The 18427-nt window shown below is 43.1% G+C and overlaps 1 protein-coding gene across 1 annotated transcript; it reads left to right on the plus strand.

Annotated features, from left to right (window-relative positions):
• Positions 1–980: 980 nt before the first annotated feature.
• Positions 981–17379, plus strand: LOC137044733 (uncharacterized). The gene is made up of 7 exons (XM_067420994.1): positions 981–1008; positions 10352–10465; positions 13134–13289; positions 16005–16094; positions 16178–16313; positions 16859–16974; positions 17317–17379. The coding sequence occupies exons 1-7, from the start codon at positions 985–987 to the stop codon at positions 17377–17379; spliced, it is 699 nt and encodes a 232-aa protein (XP_067277095.1). The 5' UTR covers positions 981–984.
• Positions 17380–18427: the final 1048 nt, after the last annotated feature.

Here is an 18427-nt window from a genome sequence, read left to right on the forward strand (position 1 = left end):
AACCAATCACCTCCGCTTTACACCACGAAATAAATCATGAATGAACAAAGAGCTGTCTGTAAGGCCTTGACATTAATCTTTGTCTGGGACAAATGAAAGAGGGATTTACTTTCTCGAGTGTTTTATTATAACTGAATTTATTAATCAAAGTTAACATGAAGAATTTAAAATGAAAGTTGATGCATACATTTAATAAGATTACAAAAAAGACCTTTATACCTTTATACGCCCTGGGGTAAATATCACAAATATGCAGATTTAAGTAGGCCTATGTAAAAGCTGATAGAACACCTCAGAATCAATTTATTTATACCACCAAAAAAACTGAAATATCAGTATTCAGACCATGTGTTGTGACACTCATGTATTCTCATGTATACTCAGGTGCTGTCCATTTCTTCTGATCATCTTTGAAATGGTTCTACACCTTCATTTGAGTCCAGCTGTGTTTGATTATACTGATTGGACTTGATTAGGAAAGCCACACACCTATCTATATAAGACCTTACAGCTCACAGTGCATGTCAGAGCAAATAAGAATCATGAGGTCAAAGGAACTGCCTGAAGAGCACAGAGACAGAATTGTGGCAAGGCACAGATCTGGCCATGGTTACAAAAAAATTCTGCTGGTGGCAGCATCATGCTGTGGGGGTGTTTTTCAGCTGCTGGGACAGGACGACTGGTTGCAAATGAGGGAAAGATGAATGTGGCCAAGTACAGGGATATCCTGGATGAAAACCTTCTCTAGAGTGCTCAAGACCTCAGACTGGACCGAAGGTTCGCCTTCCAACAAGACATTGACCCTAAGCACACAGCTAAAATAATGAAGGAGTGGCTTCACAACAATTCCATGACTGTTCTTGAATGGCCCAGCCAGAGCCCTGACTTAAACCCAATTGAGCATTTCTGGAGAGACCTGAAAATGGCTGTCCACCAATGTTTACCATCCAACCTGACAGAACTGGAGAGGATCTGCAAGGAGGAATGGCAGAGGATCCCCAAATCCAGGTGTGAAAAACTTGTTGCATCTTTCCTAAAAAAAGACCTATGGCTTTGTTAGATCAAAATGGTGCTTCTACTAAATACTGAGCAAAGGGTTTGAATACTTTGGACCATGGGATATTTAAATTAATCTTTTTTAATAAATCTGCAAATATGTCAACAATTCTGTGTTTTTCTGTCAATATGGGGTACTGTGTGTGTTAATGAGAAGAAAAAAATAACTTAAATGATTTGATATAACAAATATAACAAAGAGTGAAAAATGTAAGTGGGTCTGTGTGGCAAGGGGGGCGTGGTTCAGCGAGGTCTGCAGCGGGAGAGAGAGCCGCGGGACGAGCGGTAAGTGAGTGGGTTGGACGCAGATTAATAACACCTGTCTCTTGTTCCAGTAATGAGCGCGGAGAGGGTATAAAACCTCGGTGGAACCGGAGACCGGAGAGAGAGAGAGATCGGACGGTTGATGCGAAACCCCAGAGACTGAGTAACCGGAAGCCGGAAGTGCCGACCCGGAAGTGATCGAGTGTCTATGAGAATCCACACCGCAGTGTGTGTTGTTGAAGTTTTGAGTTATAATAAAGAAGCATCAACCGTCCAGCCGACCCCCGTGTCCTCTTCCTTCCTCCTACTATCGAACTTTGTTACACTGGTGCCAAAACCCGGGAGGAAGTAGGACAGCGCCGCCGCCATGCAGACGCCCTCCGCCTCGCCATTTGCGGACATTATTACATCCCTCCATCAGGACCAACACCAAGCCATGCTGGACCTTCGGGCAGACCAGGAGCGCCGCTTCGAGGCCATTGTCCGAGGCCAGCAAGAGGACCGCGAGAAGTTCCGGAGCTGGATCGACCGGGAGGTTCGCGCCGAAGCCGCCGGGCTGACCAGCGCACCGGTCCACGTGCCCCTGCACAAAATGGGGCCACAAGATGACCCGGAGGCCTTTATTGACCTATTTCAGAAGGCCGCGGAGGCCTGCGGGTGGCCCCGGGCACAGTGGCCGGTGCGCCTTATACCACTGCTGACAGGGGAAGCCCAGGCGGCCGCACAACAGTTACCGGTGGCGAACCTCCTCGAGTACGAGGACCTAAAGAGGGCCATCCTCCAGCGGGTCGGCCGCTCCCCGGAGCAGCACCGGCAGAGGTTCCGCTCCCTGGAGTGGGGAGAAGCTGGCCGACCCTTCGCGATGGCCCAACAGCTCCGGGACTCCTGCCGCAGATGGCTCCTGGCCGGCGGAAGCGACGTGGACCACATCGTCGATCTGGTGGTACTGGAGCAGCTCATCGCTCGGCTCCCAAGGAAAACTGCCGAGTGGGTCCAGTGCCAGCTGGAGACGGCCATCCACCTGGCGGAGGACCACCTGGTGGCGTGCCCGGGGGTCGGCGAACCCCTTCTAACCTCTCGCTCTCTCTCTCCCCCCTCTGTATCTCCCTCTCGCCCTATCCCTCTCCCTAGGTCCCGCCCTCCGGGCCCTCCTCGGATTCCCCCCAGAGGCCGGGGTGGGATGGGCCCTGGACCGTTCGGGAATTCGCGGGCTCCGCCCAGGGGGGCGGGGCTACTGGGGGTGGGGGGTGACAATGGCTCTGGTTCCACGCCCTCCCCGCGCTCATTCTCCAACCCACTCCCTGCCGCAGGGGCGGCGGGTAGGCCTGGGCTGGCCTGCTGGAGGTGCGGTGATCCGAATCATTTTGTGGACCGATGTCCGATGATGGACATCGGGACAATGATCCGGATCCCGGACGTTCAGCGGACCACCCCCGATCAAGCAGGAGAGTACCAAATTCCTGTAAGTATCAAGGGGGGTACATATCAGGCCTTGGTGGATTCAGGATGCAACCAAACCTCGATCCATCAAAGCCTGATGCAGCCTGGGGCATTGGATACAAGCCGCATGGTTAAGGTGCGGTGTGTGCATGGGGATGTGGTGGAATATCCGGTTGTCCCAGTCACGATACAGTTTCGGGGACAAAAGCATAGTATAGAGGTGGCGGTTAGTCCACACCTCCGGCATCCGCTAATTCTGGGGACGAATTGGCCCGCCTTTACGGCTTTATTGGGATCGTTGTGTGCGGATGCCGCTTGGGAGAAAAAGGCAAGGAAGGGGGCGGTGCGAGTACAGCTTGGGGAGACTGAACCGGGACCCTCGGAGACAACTCCAGAGGAACCGAGCGGGATTGAGAGACTAATTCTCTCGGACCGCGATGACTTTCCTCTGGAGCAGTCCCAGGATGAAACCCTTAAGAACGCTTTCCAGCAGGTCCAATCGATCGACGGACAGTCTCTCCAACCTGCCTTGCCTGTCTCCTATCCTTATTTTGCCATAATAAAGGATCGGTTGTATCGAGTGACCCAAGACACTCAGACAAAGGTAGATACAACCCAGTTGTTAGTACCAAAGAGCCGCCGGGAAATGCTTTTCCAGGCGGCTCACTCTAACCCGATGGCGGGCCACCTGGGACAGGCGGCCACGCTGAATCGTTTAATGACCCGATTTTTTTGGCCAGGCATTCATGACAATGTGCGCAGGTGGTGCGCGTCTTGTCCTGAATGTCAGTTGGTGAACCCACTGGCCGCCCCAAAAGCGCCATTGCGCCCCCTTCCATTAATGCAGGTCCCCTTCGAGAGAATTGCGATGGACCTCATCGGGCCATTAGAGCGATCCGCACGCGGACATCGTTTTGCGCTAGTTATCGTGGACTACGCAACACGATATCCGGAAGCAGTGGCTCTCCGCAACATCTCTGCGAAGAGTGTTGCGGACGCACTGTTTCGTTTAATCTCCCGAGTGGGGATTCCGAAGGAAATCCTCACTGATCAAGGCACGGCGTTTATGTCACGCACGTTAAGCGAATTGTACGGATTATTGGGCATTAAATCCATTCGAACAAGCGTCTATCACCCACAAACAGACGGCTTGGTCGAACGATTTAAACGCACTCTTAAATCCATGATCCGTAAATTCGTACAGGAAGACGCCAAAAATTGGGATCGGTGGTTAGAACCCCTCTTAATTGCTGTGCGGGAGGTCCCACAAGCCTCCACGGGGTTTTCCCCCTTCGAGCTTCTCTACGGACGGCAGCCCCGGGGGGTGCTGGACGTCCTACGAGAAACTTGGGAGGAGGGGCCTTCTTTGGCCAAGAACGAAATTCAGTATGTGCTGGACTTGCGAACAAAACTCCACACCTTGGGGCGGCTATCGAGGGAGAATTTGTTGCAAGCCCAGGACCGCCAGAGCCGGTCATATAACAGGGGTACAAAACTACGCAAATTCACACCGGGAGAGAAAGTGCTCGTTCTACTCCCTACGTCGAGCTCAAAATTAATGTCAAAGTGGCAGGGGCCGTTTGAGGTCGCACGACAGGTAGGAGAGCTCGATTATGAAGTGATACGATCCGATAGGAACGGGGCACGTCAAATATACCACCTCAACCTGCTAAAAAAATGGAATGAGGTGGAATCAGTGTTGTTGGCAACGGTGATCGGGGGAGAGGACGATCTCGGGCCAGAGTCGAGCATTAAAGCGCAATCAGTCGCGCTGGCCCCTGGGGGAGATCACCTCTCACCGTTCCAACTCACTGATTTATCAAAATTGCAGGCGGAGTTCGCTGACGTGTTCTCGCCCCTACCGGGACGTACCGGCTTGATTCAGCACCATTTTGAGACCGAGCCGGGCGTGGTAGTTCGCAGCCGGCCGTATCGCTTGCCTGAACACAAGAAAAAGGTAGTTCAGGAAGAATTAGGCGCAATGCTCGACATGGGAGTAATCGAGGAGTCCAACAGTGACTGGGCGAGGCCGATAGCTTTGGTCCCCAAAACAGACGGCTCGGTCAGGTTCTGTGTGGACTACCGCAAGGTGAACGCTGTGTCGAAATTCGACGCATATCCAATGCCGCGGGTTGACGAGTTGCTTGATCGGTTGGGCACGGCTCGATTTTATTCGACGCTGGACTTAACAAAGGGCTATTGGCAGATCCCCTTGTCTCCATTGTCCAAAGAAAAGACAGCTTTCACCACGCCGTTTGGATTGCACCAATTTGTCACGCTTCCTTTCACGTTGTTCGGGGCGCCCGCTACCTTTCAGCGCCTCATGGACAGGATTTTGCGTCCCCTGCCGCATATGCTGCTGCCTATCTGGATGATATCGTGATTTACAGTCACGATTGGCAGCGGCATATGCAGCATGTCAGGGCGGTCTTGAGGTCGCTGAGGGGAGCGGGGCTCACGGCCAACCCAAAGAAGTGTGCGATTGGGCGGGTGGAAGTAAGGTATCTGGGCTTCCACTTGGGTCATGGACAGGTGCGTCCCCAAATTGATAAGACCGCAGCAATTGCAACCTGTCCGAGACCCAAGACCAAAAAGGAGGTTAGGCAGTTCTTGGGGCTGGCGGGATATTATAGACGGTTCATACCAAATTATTCGGACCTCACCAGCCCTTTGACTGACCTTACTAGAAAGGGGCTACAAGATACGGTCCAGTGGACGGAGCCGTGTCAACAGGCTTTTACCCGAGTGAAGGCTGCTCTATGTGGCGGGCCGCTCTTACACTCCCCTGACTTTTCTCTCCCTTTCTTGTTGCAGACTGACGCGTCGGACAGGGGGCTGGGCGCAGTCCTGGCCCAGGAGGTGGAGGGGGGAGAGCGGCCGGTGCTGTACATTAGCCGTAAGCTCTCCAAGAGGGAAGCTAAGTACAGCACCATAGAGAAGGAGTGTCTGGCCATCAGGTGGGCCGTTCTCACCCTCCGCTACTACCTCCTGGGGCGAGAGTTCACCCTCTGTTCGGACCACGCTCCTCTCCAATGGCTCCACCGCATGAAGGATACCAACGCGCGGATCACCCGTTGGTATCTAGCTCTTCAGCCATTTAAATTCAAGGTGGTCCACAGGCCGGGTGCTCAGATGGCTGTGGCCGATTTCCTCTCCAGAAATGGGGGGGGGGGGGATTGGCTGCAGGCCGGACGGCTCCCCGGCCTGAGTCGGGCGGTGGGGGTATGTGGCAAGGGGGGCGTGGTTCAGCGAGGTCTGCAGCGGGAGAGAGAGCCGCGGGACGAGCGGTAAGTGAGTGGGTTGGACGCAGATTAATAACACCTGTCTCTTGTTCCAGTAATGAGCGCGGAGAGGGTATAAAACCTCGGTGGAACCGGAGACCGGAGAGAGAGAGAGATCGGACGGTTGATGCGAAACCCCAGAGACTGAGTAACCGGAAGCCGGAAGTGCCGACCCGGAAGTGATCGAGTGTCTATGAGAATCCACACCGCAGTGTGTGTTGTTGAAGTTTTGAGTTATAATAAAGAAGCATCAACCGTCCAGCCGACCCCCGTGTCCTCTTCCTTCCTCCTACTATCGAACTTTGTTACAATCTGAAAACTTTCCGTACCCATTTTGAATTTCATGGGAGCTACACATTCCAAAAAAGGGGATAGGTAGCAATACGAAGCCAGAAAAGTTACATTTACATATAAGGAACAGCAGGAGGACCTATTTGCGACTTATTGGGTCAATTGGAAACATGATTGGGTATACAAAGAGCCTGTCAGAGTGGCAGTGTCTCTCAGAACTCAAGATGGGCAGAGGATCACCAATTCCCCCAATGCTGCAGTGAAAAATAGTGGAGCAATATCAGAAAGAAGAATTTAAAACTCTATAAGTCAAAAAAGAAGCCATATCCAAGCATGATCCAGAAGCACAGACGTTTTCTCTGGTCCAAGGCTCATTAAGTGTACTGTGGAAAACTGTTCGGTGGTCAGTTATTTTTGGAAAACTGGGATGCCATGTCATCCGGACTAAAGAGGACAAGGTCAACCCAAGTTGTTATCAGTGCTCAGTTCAGAAGCCTGCATCTCTGATGGTATGGGGTTGAATGAGTCTGTGTGGCATGGGCAGCTTACACATCTGGAAAGGCATCAATGCTGAAAGGTATATCCAAGTTCTAGAACAACATGTGCTCCCATCCAGACGTCATCTTTTTCAGGGAAGACCTTGCATTTTCCAACATGACAATTCCAGATCACATACTGCATCAATTACAACATCATGGCTGCGTAGAAGAAGGATCCGGGTACTGAAATGGCCAGCCTGCAGTCCAGATCCTTCACCCGTAGAAAACATTTGGTGCATCATAAAGAAGAAGATGCGACAAAGAAGACCTAAGGCAGTTGAGCAACTAGAAGCCTGTATTAGACAAGAATAGGACAACATTCCTATTCCTAAACTTGAGCAACTTGTCTCCCCTGTCCCCAGACGTTTGCAGACTGTAAATAGATTTGTATTTTGTAATACAAAATAATATTAACCTTTGTCATTAGACACACTATTTGTATGGTACTTGGAGTTTTATATTGTTATTGTACTAGCATCTTGCGTCATCTAAACAATGCGGTCTCTCTAAGAAACTTGAACCAAGAAATTGTTTAAACAGTCAATAAGTGGATAAATCACTACTTACTGCTTGCAGGAATACGGTTGCTTTCTTCAGTTTAAGACGCTGAGCGAAGCTTGCTTGAAATGGGCCGAACAAACAAACGATTTTGAAATAAATTGTTGTGGTATCTGATTATAATAAACCTCAACCATGACTGTTGACATATGAAAAGTCCAGACGTCCTCTGCACAGCCTGAACATGACGTGTGTCAAGAGAGCCGTTTTTGATATCCTCAAGTGTTGTTTGATGATTCGGCTCCATGTTCTGTCTGACAATGAACATGTTTGGAAAGATGCAAATGTTGGGGGCGTGCGTCATGGTTGGGTTTATGTTGAGAAGCACTTATTCTACTGTGGTGTTTTTCATGCACGAGATTTACATATGAAGTAGGAGGCAATGGTGTTTGAGACTCACAGTATGTGATGTCCATGTACTGAACTCTTATTATTTCACTATGGCAAGGTTAATTACATTTTTCATTCTAGGGCACCTTTAACTAGTTGCTTATCAGCATGCATATTACTATATTGGCTGTTTATTACTAATGAAGCACATATTAATGCCTTATTCTGCATGACTTTATTCTAATAATAATAATAATAATAATAATAATAATAATAATAATAATAATACATTTTATTTAATGCACTTTATATTAAACAAAATCTCAAAGTGCTACAGAAATAAAAACAATCAACAACAATAAATAAATAAATAAATAAGTAAATGAATAAATAAATAAGTAAATAAATAAAATAAAATAAATAAAACTGAATAAAAAAAAAAAAGAAGTAACAATTAAATTAAAAGCTCTGCTAAAAAGGTGGGTTTTAAGACGACGCTTAAAAGCATCTTCAGTCTGTGGAGTCCGCAGTTGGTCAGGGAGAGCATTCCACAGACTGGGTGCTGCAGAGCAGAAGGCCCGATCTCCCATAGTACGGAGATTGGTCGAGGGAGTTTTAAGACGAAACAGAGAAACAGAGCGGAGGTTACGAGTGGCTGTTTGTGTGGTGAGGAGTTCCTTAAGATAGGAGGGAGCATCACCATGGATGCACTTTTGCGTAAGGAGAGAGATCTTGTACTCGATCCTGAACGACACAGGAAGCCAGTGGAGTGATTTTAGAATGGGAGTGATATGGACGTATTTGCGCACCCTCATGAGGATCCTAGCAGCACTGTTCTGAATACACTGCAGCCTCTGGAGATTTTTGCTAGGGATGCCGATAAGGAGCGCATTGCAGGAGTCCAGCCTGGAGGAGATAAAGGCGTGGACAAGCTTCTCCACATCTGCCAGTGTTAGAATGGGACGAAGTTTGGCAATGTTTCTGAGGTGGAAGAAGGAGGTCTTACACAGGTGATTGATGTGAGCATCAAAAGTAAGCTGCGATTCCATTCTGACCCCCAGATTGTTGACTGAAGTGGAAAGTGGAATGACCTGATCAGAGAAAACAATGCTGGTGATAACGGACTTCTGGACCTGAAGTGGAGTGCCGACTAGGATAGCTTCAGTCTTGGAGCTGTTTAGCTGCAGAAAGTTTTGCTTCATCCACGCCTTTATCTCATCCAGGCAAGTGATCAAAGGTGATGGTGTGAGGTCAGCAAAGAGAGATGAACTCGTCCTAAAGTAAAGTTGAGTGTCATCAGCATAGAAGTGAAAAGAAATTTCTTGCCGGCTGATGACACAGCCAAGGGGGAGCATGTAGAGTATGAACAGGGTGGGTCCGAGCACAGAGCCTTGAGGGACACCGCAGGTGACATTGTGTGACAGGGATGTAGCTTCTCCTAACGCAGCATATTCAGTTCTCCCAGTGAGATAAGAAGAAAACCAGTTGTGGACCGAGTCAGAGAGACCGATGGTGGAATGTAAACGGTGAAGGAGGATGTTATGGTCAACTGTATCGAAAGCTGCAGTTAAGTCCAGGAGGATGAGAAGGGATGGGGAACCAGCATCTGCCGCCATCAATAGATCGTTTGTGACCCTGACCAAAGCTGTTTCTGTGCTGTGTCCTGAGCGGAAACCAGACTGAAATTTCTCATAAAGATTGTTATGCTCCAAATGGACCTGAAGCTGTGCAGCAACAACTTTTTCCAGCACCTTAGAGAGGTATGGGAGGTTGGAGATGGGCCTGTAGTTGTCAATAACATCTGGGTCTAAAGTATTTTTTTTTTTAAGTGGTCAAAAGTGGTCTGATGATAGCAGTTTTTAGAGATGAAGGCCAGGCCTTATTCTACATTCCTTAATCCTACCCAATACCTAAATTTAACAACTACCTTATAACTATTAATAAACAGTAAATTAGGAGATTATTTAGGCAAAAGTCGTAGTTAATAGTGAATGTGTTCCCCACATATTTTACTGTTATCGTACTGATGTTTTGTTGTTAGCCCAAAAAAATATGTCACTTTCTGGACTATGATGCCATTAAGGGTGTTGGTTTATTTAAAGGGAGATTACAAAAGAATAATAAGACTCACATCAAAGACATAATTGATTAATAATTGATTACCAACTGCATCCGTATTCAAAACTTCCCAGGAAACACCCACTGAATTTTACACTAATAGTGAAATTTAAAATTTAAAATTCAGCCCTATATTTTACCTTAAGTGTGATTAAAGAACTAATGTGATATATATCTTGAACTGCAGTTTAACAGTTTATCCAATATATAGACATACTGTATATGACGTGATATGAAAACATACTGGAGAGTTGGAACAACCCACATCCAGTAGCTATGGAAAACCTGTGGCGTATTACTGTAATTTGCACTATTTTGCAATTGTACAAGCTTAGTTTCCATTTGAGACTGATGGGCAATTCAGGAAAACCCATGCAATTACTCACTGAAGTGTTGTGATCTCTGTGACGAGAGAAGACAAGAGCACAGCTGCTGTTGTGTCTTGTCATCCAAGTGTGATTTTCTCTCCAAAAGGCAGCATCTGAATGTCAGAAGCATTGGAGAAAGCAAATCCCCAGCAGAACACTTCTGATGGCAATTACTTCTGATCAAGTCCTTGAGAGAAAACGGAAAGCTCTTCTAGATCAGGTACTACCAGTATAATTATGTTTCCTATTGAAATGACCATCAGAATGTATTTCATGTATAGAGAAAACATCATTCTCAAAGCCCAGTCTTCTTAAATTGGCATTAAATAGCAGTTGCACATAATAAACACAATTAGTAATCAGGATGCCTTGAAAAACTAGCTGCATGCCAGAACAAAGGCCCAGCTCATGTACAAACAGTCATCTGTTTCTGCTGATTACCATATGGGTAGGCTAGTTGACAAATAAGCAGTAAAAAAGCTTTTTTTCTGTAAAACACCATAGATATTAGTATCTAGTGTGATGCCTGATGTTTGAGAAAATATAAGCGGTCACTAACTTTGTTAATTCTTTAGTTTTTTACATTTTTACTGAAATGTGTCCTATGGTAGGACATAGAAATAATTAAAGGGATAGTTCACCCAAAAATGAAAATAAGCCCATGATTTACTCACCCTCAAGTCATCCTAGGTGTATATGACATTCTTATTTCAGAGGAATTTTTTTTTTTTTTTTTTTTTTTTGATTTATATTTTAAAAACTCCTGGCTAATTTAAGCTTTATGGTGGCATGGATTGTTGCTCTATATTTGAAGTCCATAAAAATGCATCTGTCCGTCAAATAACGTGCGCCACACAGCTCTGGGAGGTTAAAAAAGGCCTTCTGAAGAAAATCGTTTGTGTAAGAAAAAAATCCATATTTAAAACTTTTTTTTTTTTTTAAATTACATTTTTTTACGCATACCTGGTAAGCCTTTGAACTGCAGAGGCACTTTCAACACTTTTTCCATAAAATGAATATGGAAGGCGATCGGCTGAAAGGTTACTTTATAACATTTTAAATATGGATATTTTTCTTACACAAACGCATCAATTTTCTTCAGAAGGCCAAGTTTCTACACTTTTAGAAATAAGGATGGAAAAAAAGATTGTCATTTACTAAAATAGACACTTCGAAAATTGTACCTGAGGTATTTATTAACATTTGAATGCTCTTATTTTTAATTTATAAAAGTTGTAATTTTTTTGACCCATGAGACAGTCCATGAGACCACTGGATAATTTTGAGATATAGCTCAAAAATAAAAAATAAAAATCTAAAGACAAAGCACTTTTTATATCATGAAAGACGAAGAAATGTTTTACCATTTACTGCTTTCTTTATTAAATTATGTCAATAATATATTTTTTTTATCTTGTGTGACAGTAAAAAAAAAAAAAAAATACCATAATGTCAACAACCCATATCACAAAGTGAAGTCCATATAGACACCACCTATGTAGAAAAAGACCACTGTGTTGCTAGTTATTTTTCTCACTTTATAGATTATCAATAAACATTGCACTGCTACACTGTAAAAAATAGATAATTTATATGGGATTATCTTTTACAGATTAATTAGTCACACTGGCAGCCGGAAATGTGCCATTAAATGTATGCAGGTGTGGGTGTGTTCACACCATGTCAAAAACGAGATTTTAACTTGACTGTAATTACATTTTATAAACTGTGAATTTTCTGAAAACTTCCTGACAACTGCAGATTTATTTATGGGGTGTACGAAAATATAGATACATGTGAATATCACAATGTTTGGCGATTTAGGCAAAAAAAAAAAAAAAAAAAAAAAAAAAAAACACTATTGATATGATATTTATACTTTTTTTATTTACATCCAAGATTTGTGACTATTTGTTTGGTTTAAACCATAGACTGTATGTTAGGGATAATGTACACCCAGCCGGTTGTTATCGCAGAATAAACCCCAACCGAGGGGTCTTGCATCACTCTGAAGGGGTTTATTCTGCGATAACAACCGGCTGGGTGTAAATTATCCCACTTATTACACGGCTACTAGTCTCAAATAAATTAGACACAAAATATTGTCTTGAGATTAAATATTTGATTAGCTCTTACGCAAAGCTTCCGCGAAGAAAAACAGTTCCAAACTGCTTTAAGCCTTTATCTATTGCTGCTAAATGTTGAAAATGAATGCTGAAAGGGTTAGTTCACCCAAAAATGAAACCAAGCCAATGATTTAGGCTACTCACCCTCAAGTCATTATAGGTGTATATGACATTCTTCTTTCAGACAAATACAATCGGAGTTATATTTAAAAAGTCCAGGCTAACGTTAATCCAAGCAGTAGTTTTTGAAGTCCATAAAAAATGCAGCTGTCCCAGTGACAGAAATGTAGGCCTACATTTTTTTTCTGACGGTCTGGTGTTATCAGCCTGAGGACGTGAACAGCTCTCCGAGCGCACCACGTCATTTATTATAATTATGACATGGCGAATGCAGTATTATTGATACATTAAAAAAAAAAAAAAAAATAGTTTGGCCTACTGTACCATTTTTATACTAACATGTTGTAGAATTGGACTAGGTAGGTGTAGAACTTGGCTATATCCTTTTCAATGGTATAATCAACAATTAAACAATTAAAATAAATTAATCTTTAAATTATTCTATTTATTTATTGGAAATCAAATGAATACTTATCTTACTAATCGTATTTTCTCCATTATTATATTGATAAATATAATAATTCTGTTTGGATAAAATAATTGACAACAGTTTCACAAATTATTAATTAATAATTGTTGTTTTCTTCTCTTGTATGTTCTGTCACGCGCTGATGCTTTCGTTCTCTTTTTCTTGCATTCTAGCGCCATCTTGAGACATACTACAGAATACACCGCTTGCACGACATGCTTTCATATCAGTATGCGACCTTACTGAGGGAAAAAGTTCAAAGACAAAGGCAAGAGATGAAGCCCCACGATACAAATAATTCCAGACTCAGGGAAGGACATAAAGAGAAGGTAGGGATACCCTCCTGGGATCAATGACTAACTGTGTGTTATAGAGAGCTCATAAAGCAAGTCTACTAGCGTTTACTAAGTTTCGCCAGTAGACGGCAGTGCTGAAAAGAAGACTTGGAGAGAAAAGGTTTGATATGTGTGTATGGTTGTCGGGTTCTGCTGGACCCCTTTTCATTTTTTATTTAAAAATGCCAAATGTTTTCTGGGATGGGTAGGTTTAGAGGTAGCTCTAGTGTAGGGAGATAGATTATACAGTTTGTACATTAGAAAAACCAGTATGCCTATGGAGAGTACACCACATAGCCAAGCGTGTGTGTGCGTGCGTGAGAGAGAGATTGTGTGTGTAAGTTTGAGAGAGTACAAGAGTGAAATTGGTTTCTACCCCTGCCGTTCCCACACAAGGTTGCAATTCTTAAATGTGATCTAACAAAGGTAAAGAGAAAATATTAACCATATATGCTGTTTACATTGCTTGTTATTGGGATGAAGTAAACATCTGTTGAGTATTTTAACATTTTTGCATTAATTTAGCATTTAACATTTTTGATTGTGTTGAATAAAAAAAAAAAAAAAAAAATGCAGCGGGTCCACCAGACCCACGAACACTGGCTGAGTAACAAAAATATGAACACCATACAAGGGTTAAAAAGATCTTAAAAAGATTGAAATCTATTGTTTTGGCTGACGGAAATTATAAATATAATGGTATTTAAATAGTGTACAGAATTTAAAATGTAGTGTTCTCATTTAGAACTAGTTTGTTTGTTTTTTCACTGCAAGCTTTTATGCTATTGGACCTTTACCTAAAATAAGGAAAGAAAAAAAAAGAAAAAACATTTTTATTTTTAATTAATAAATAAATAAATTAATTTGGATATAGCCCACTTCCCTCTAGAACTAACAAGGCTCTCTTCATTCTCTGCATATGGTTTATCATTGTGAATGTTGTTACTGGTTTATATTGTAAACCAAACTCACATGTCAGCCTAGCCTCAGCCTCAAACCTCTCTGAAATGAGCTCATAGACATTCAGGCCAAAGCCAGTCACACACACACACACACACACACACACACACACACACACACACACACACACACACACACACACACACACACACACACACACACACACACACACACACACACACACACACACACACACACACACACACATCTACAGAGTAACAAACACATCATCTACATCAGCCATTTACATCTCAAATAAAGTTAACCATTTCATGTCTCTCTATCAGAGCATGAGAGGAAGTCTCTGTGCTGAAATATCCATGACAGTGTTTCACTCAAACCTTACCAGCAACCATATGCATAGTTATACAGTACTATTATATTATATTATATTATATTATATTATATTATATTATATTATATTATATTATATTATATTATATTATATTTCCTTAATGTGGCTGAAAAGCCGTTTTCTGAGAAAACTGGTCTTCCTAAACGATTAAATTGAGATCAAATTAAGACATTTGCACCCTATTGATCTGTGTCTCCTGTAGAAATCAGAAGAAATCTCAACAAAAGACTACTTAGATTTGCCAATGCACCAAAGTCTGCGAAAGTTCTTACTCTCAAAAATGTGTTCATCAAATACTCCCAAGATCAAACAATGTCACCTAAACTGTTTGAATACTCCTGAATGTCTACAATTGCTTCTCATGCATACGTTTATTCCTCCAAAAAAGATGTTTAAAAGAAACATTTGAGCCAAAGTATTAAACTTCATTATGTTCCATGAACATTAAGAGCACCTCTACCCACAAAGTTCCACTGGCTTTACTGGACTGAAGTAAGGCTAAAAACGTACGTACAAAACATCATAAAAGGTGAATGCCAAACATCTTTTGAGAAAAAATTCATCTTAATGTCCATTTGATGTTGCGTTGTAGTGTAACCCATTGTAGGAGAGATGCGTGTCTCCCAGTGACACTTTGAAGTGTTACTGAAGTCCAGAGAATTGAGGAAGCCCGTCATTGTAATATGGGGGAAGCAGTTGATGTGGACTTGTGATTGACTTTGATTTTGGCCGTCTGGGTTGAGGACAATAAGAGGTAGAAACTGGGGGGTAAGGACGTGGGGGAGGGGTCTTTGGCTTATCAATCTCCTCCTATAAAAGCAAGCCTTCTCGAGTGGGCTGTAATTGTGTCCTCTAATGACCAGCACTGGAGGGGAGGACAAAGGGAGAGCTATAAAGGACTTTATGGGCTGCCAGTAGGAAACCTTTGGTACAAATTGCTGAGCAAATTAAACTGCCCTGTTGTTTCCTCAGCTCAGCACACTCCATGATGATGAGCTGGGACCAAAGCAGGCTGATCCATGGACACCTGCTGGGGTCTAATTGGTCCCTGTTGCAGTTAATGGCTTCCTGTGGTTGCATGTTTACTTCTCATTCGTTTTGTATGCTGGGGGTTCCCGGCTCTACTGAAATACAGGACCCTCATCGGACCCTTGGAATGGGAATGCCTACACATAGCGAACAATGTCAAATGAAATCTCAACGGTTTTTCTTTGACACTTAAATGGAGAGCAAATTGAGCTTAAATGTCTCCAGAGAAAAATACTTCCGATGTGTCTCTTCACTCAGTTTCAAAAGAGATAACAGTGTTCCAAGCTGTGCCCAGATTTGTCGCCAGTGTCTGCAGTTAAGTTAGAGATTCTCTTTCCATCCTCAATTTACTCTTTCTGTCACAGAAGTTTGTCTCCATTCAGAGGGTCACCAGATCAACCTTCACACACAATGACGCATACTTGAGGTGTCTACCTAAAACACACCACTATCTGGTGAGACCATGCAGCATTACTCCACATTTTCTCTCCATACTTGATTAATCATCTAATCTAATTTCTAATCTGGCCTTCATGAGATTCTGGAACTGCAGAAACAGCTGACCCGACTCGGGTATCTTCAGAGCCGCAGACAGCAGGAGGTGTTCAAGGTCTGGACGGAACAACACAGAAACACAAGTCAACTAGAGAAGCAACTACAGGCAATTTGCAATGGTATTACAATGTTTACCTAGACAATGTACCATAGTAATACCTTGTGATGGGTAATATAACTATGTTTCCATCATTTCAACAAAACAAGGATTGTAACCAAGTTGGTTCAAAATATTCAAAGGGAATGTTCACCCAAAAATGAAAATTTTGTAATCATTCACTCACTCTTAAGTTGTTTCGAACATGTCTGACTTTCTTTCTTCTCCTGAACACAAAATACGATATTTTAAAGAATGTTGGTAATCAAAAATCAAGCCTTTGACTTCCATAGATTTTTTTTTTTACAACATTTATGTCTGGTTACAGCGTTTTTTAAAAATATCTCTGTATGTGTTCAACAGAAGAAATATTCATACAGGTCTGGAACAATATGAGGGTGAATAAAAAAGTGGGGGGTGGTGGGGGGTAAAATATCCATTTAATATAAGTCAAAATATATTTTAAAAAAACTTTTTTAAACAAATTAATTAAATTTTTTGCTACTTCAATTTAAATCTGCAAAACATTGTTTCACATTTGTTGTCATTGTTATTTCATGTTGGCAGAAAACCGCAGTAATTCCAGCCCAGATGTGACTCTTAAGGACCTGCTAAAACAGAAGTCTGGATCTCTACCGAAACTTCAGATCACATCTGATGACTCCACAGCACAACACAAACATGTACGTTTCTGCTCATTCAATAAACCACAGACCGCAGCATTTCAGCTGAATGTTGAATTGAAGTCCCTTTCTTCTCTTTCTTTGCTTTGTATTTCCTCACTACTATTTTTTACAAAAACTGTTTCAGTTCATTTTAACCAAGGAAATGCTGAAATTAGCCTTTATTTAGACTATTTGAAATGTTGCCAGGTTGAAAAGGCCGGCAATATCTTGTGTCCTCTTGCTGTTTGCGCTGCTAGCCTTACTCAAACACACATTCTGCTGGGAGCCATTTTAACCTCAACTCTATGGGAAAAGAGAATTGATTGTTCACATAGCAGTGAGATGACCCTCCTTCCGTAGTGGAGGAGGATCTTCTTCAGTCAGCACATCATGGACAAACATCACCCAGGAGAGAATGTCTAATTCATTTCACACACAAAAGGGACTGACCAATTTGGCATGGGATGTCACATCATGCCGGAGGTCAGGAAATTAGTTAAGCTGTTGGGAAAAGATCTCCTGGACCTTAAACCACTTTTCCAAAAAAAGAAAAGGTCTCTCTATAGATAAATCTCAGAAAATATCTCTTTTAATATCTAATAGTTTCCCCTATAAATGAGTTTAAAGATTTAGATTTTTCCCCCTAAAGAAATGACCTTAGATATCTCATATGTATCTCCAAGCCAAGTAAGACATGTTCCTTGATCAACATACACTATATTGCCAAAAGTATTGGGACAGCCCTCCAAATCATTGAATTCCAATAGTGTTCCAATAACTTCCATGGCCAAAGGTGTATACAGTCGCTTCTTCACACATTTGTGAAAGAATGGGTCACTCTCAGGAGCTCAGTGAGTTCAAGCATGGTACTGTGAAAGGTTCCCACCTATGCAATAAGTTAATTCATAAAATGTTCTCACTACTAAATGTTCTATGGTCAACAGTTTGTGGTATTATAGCAAAGTGGAAGCAATTGGGAACAACAGCAACTCAGCCATAAAGTGGTAGGCGTAAAATCACAGAGCAGGGTCAGGGCATGCTGAGGTGCACAGTGCGCCGAAGTCGCAAACTTTCTGCAGAGTCAATACAGACCTTGAAAATTTGTGTGGCTTTCAGATTAACTCAAGAACACTGTGTAGAGAGTGGTGTAAAGCACGCCGTCACTGGAGCAGTCGAGACGTGTTCAGTGACGAATAACGCTTCTCTGTCTGGCAATGCGATGGATGAGTCTATCGTTGCCAGGAGAACAATACTTGTCTGACTGCATTGTGCCAAATGTAAAATTTGGTGGAGGGGGGATTATGGTATGGGGTTGTTTTTCGGGGGTTGGGCTTGGCCCCTTAGTTCCAGTGAAAGGAACACTTAATGCTTCAGCATACCAAGACATTTTGAACAATTCCATATTCCCAACTTTATGGGAACAGTTTGAGGATGGACCCTTCCTGTTGTAACAAAGTAAGTTCCATAAAGA

This window comes from Pseudorasbora parva, chromosome 17, assembly GCF_024679245.1.
Source record: "Pseudorasbora parva isolate DD20220531a chromosome 17, ASM2467924v1, whole genome shotgun sequence".
NCBI classification, from domain to species: domain Eukaryota; kingdom Metazoa; phylum Chordata; class Actinopteri; order Cypriniformes; family Gobionidae; genus Pseudorasbora; species Pseudorasbora parva.

Bases quoted from the DNA above. Each gene is read 5' to 3' on its own strand.
- LOC137044733 (XM_067420994.1), top strand. From the start codon at position 985: ATGGCAGAGGATCCCCAAATCCAG. The intron at 13,290-16,004 runs GTAGGGATACCC...TTTCTGTCACAG, and splicing joins GGGAAGGACATAAAGAGAAG to AAGTTTGTCTCCATTCAGAG. The intron at 16,314-16,858 runs GTATTACAATGT...TCATGTTGGCAG, and splicing joins ACTACAGGCAATTTGCAATG to AAAACCGCAGTAATTCCAGC.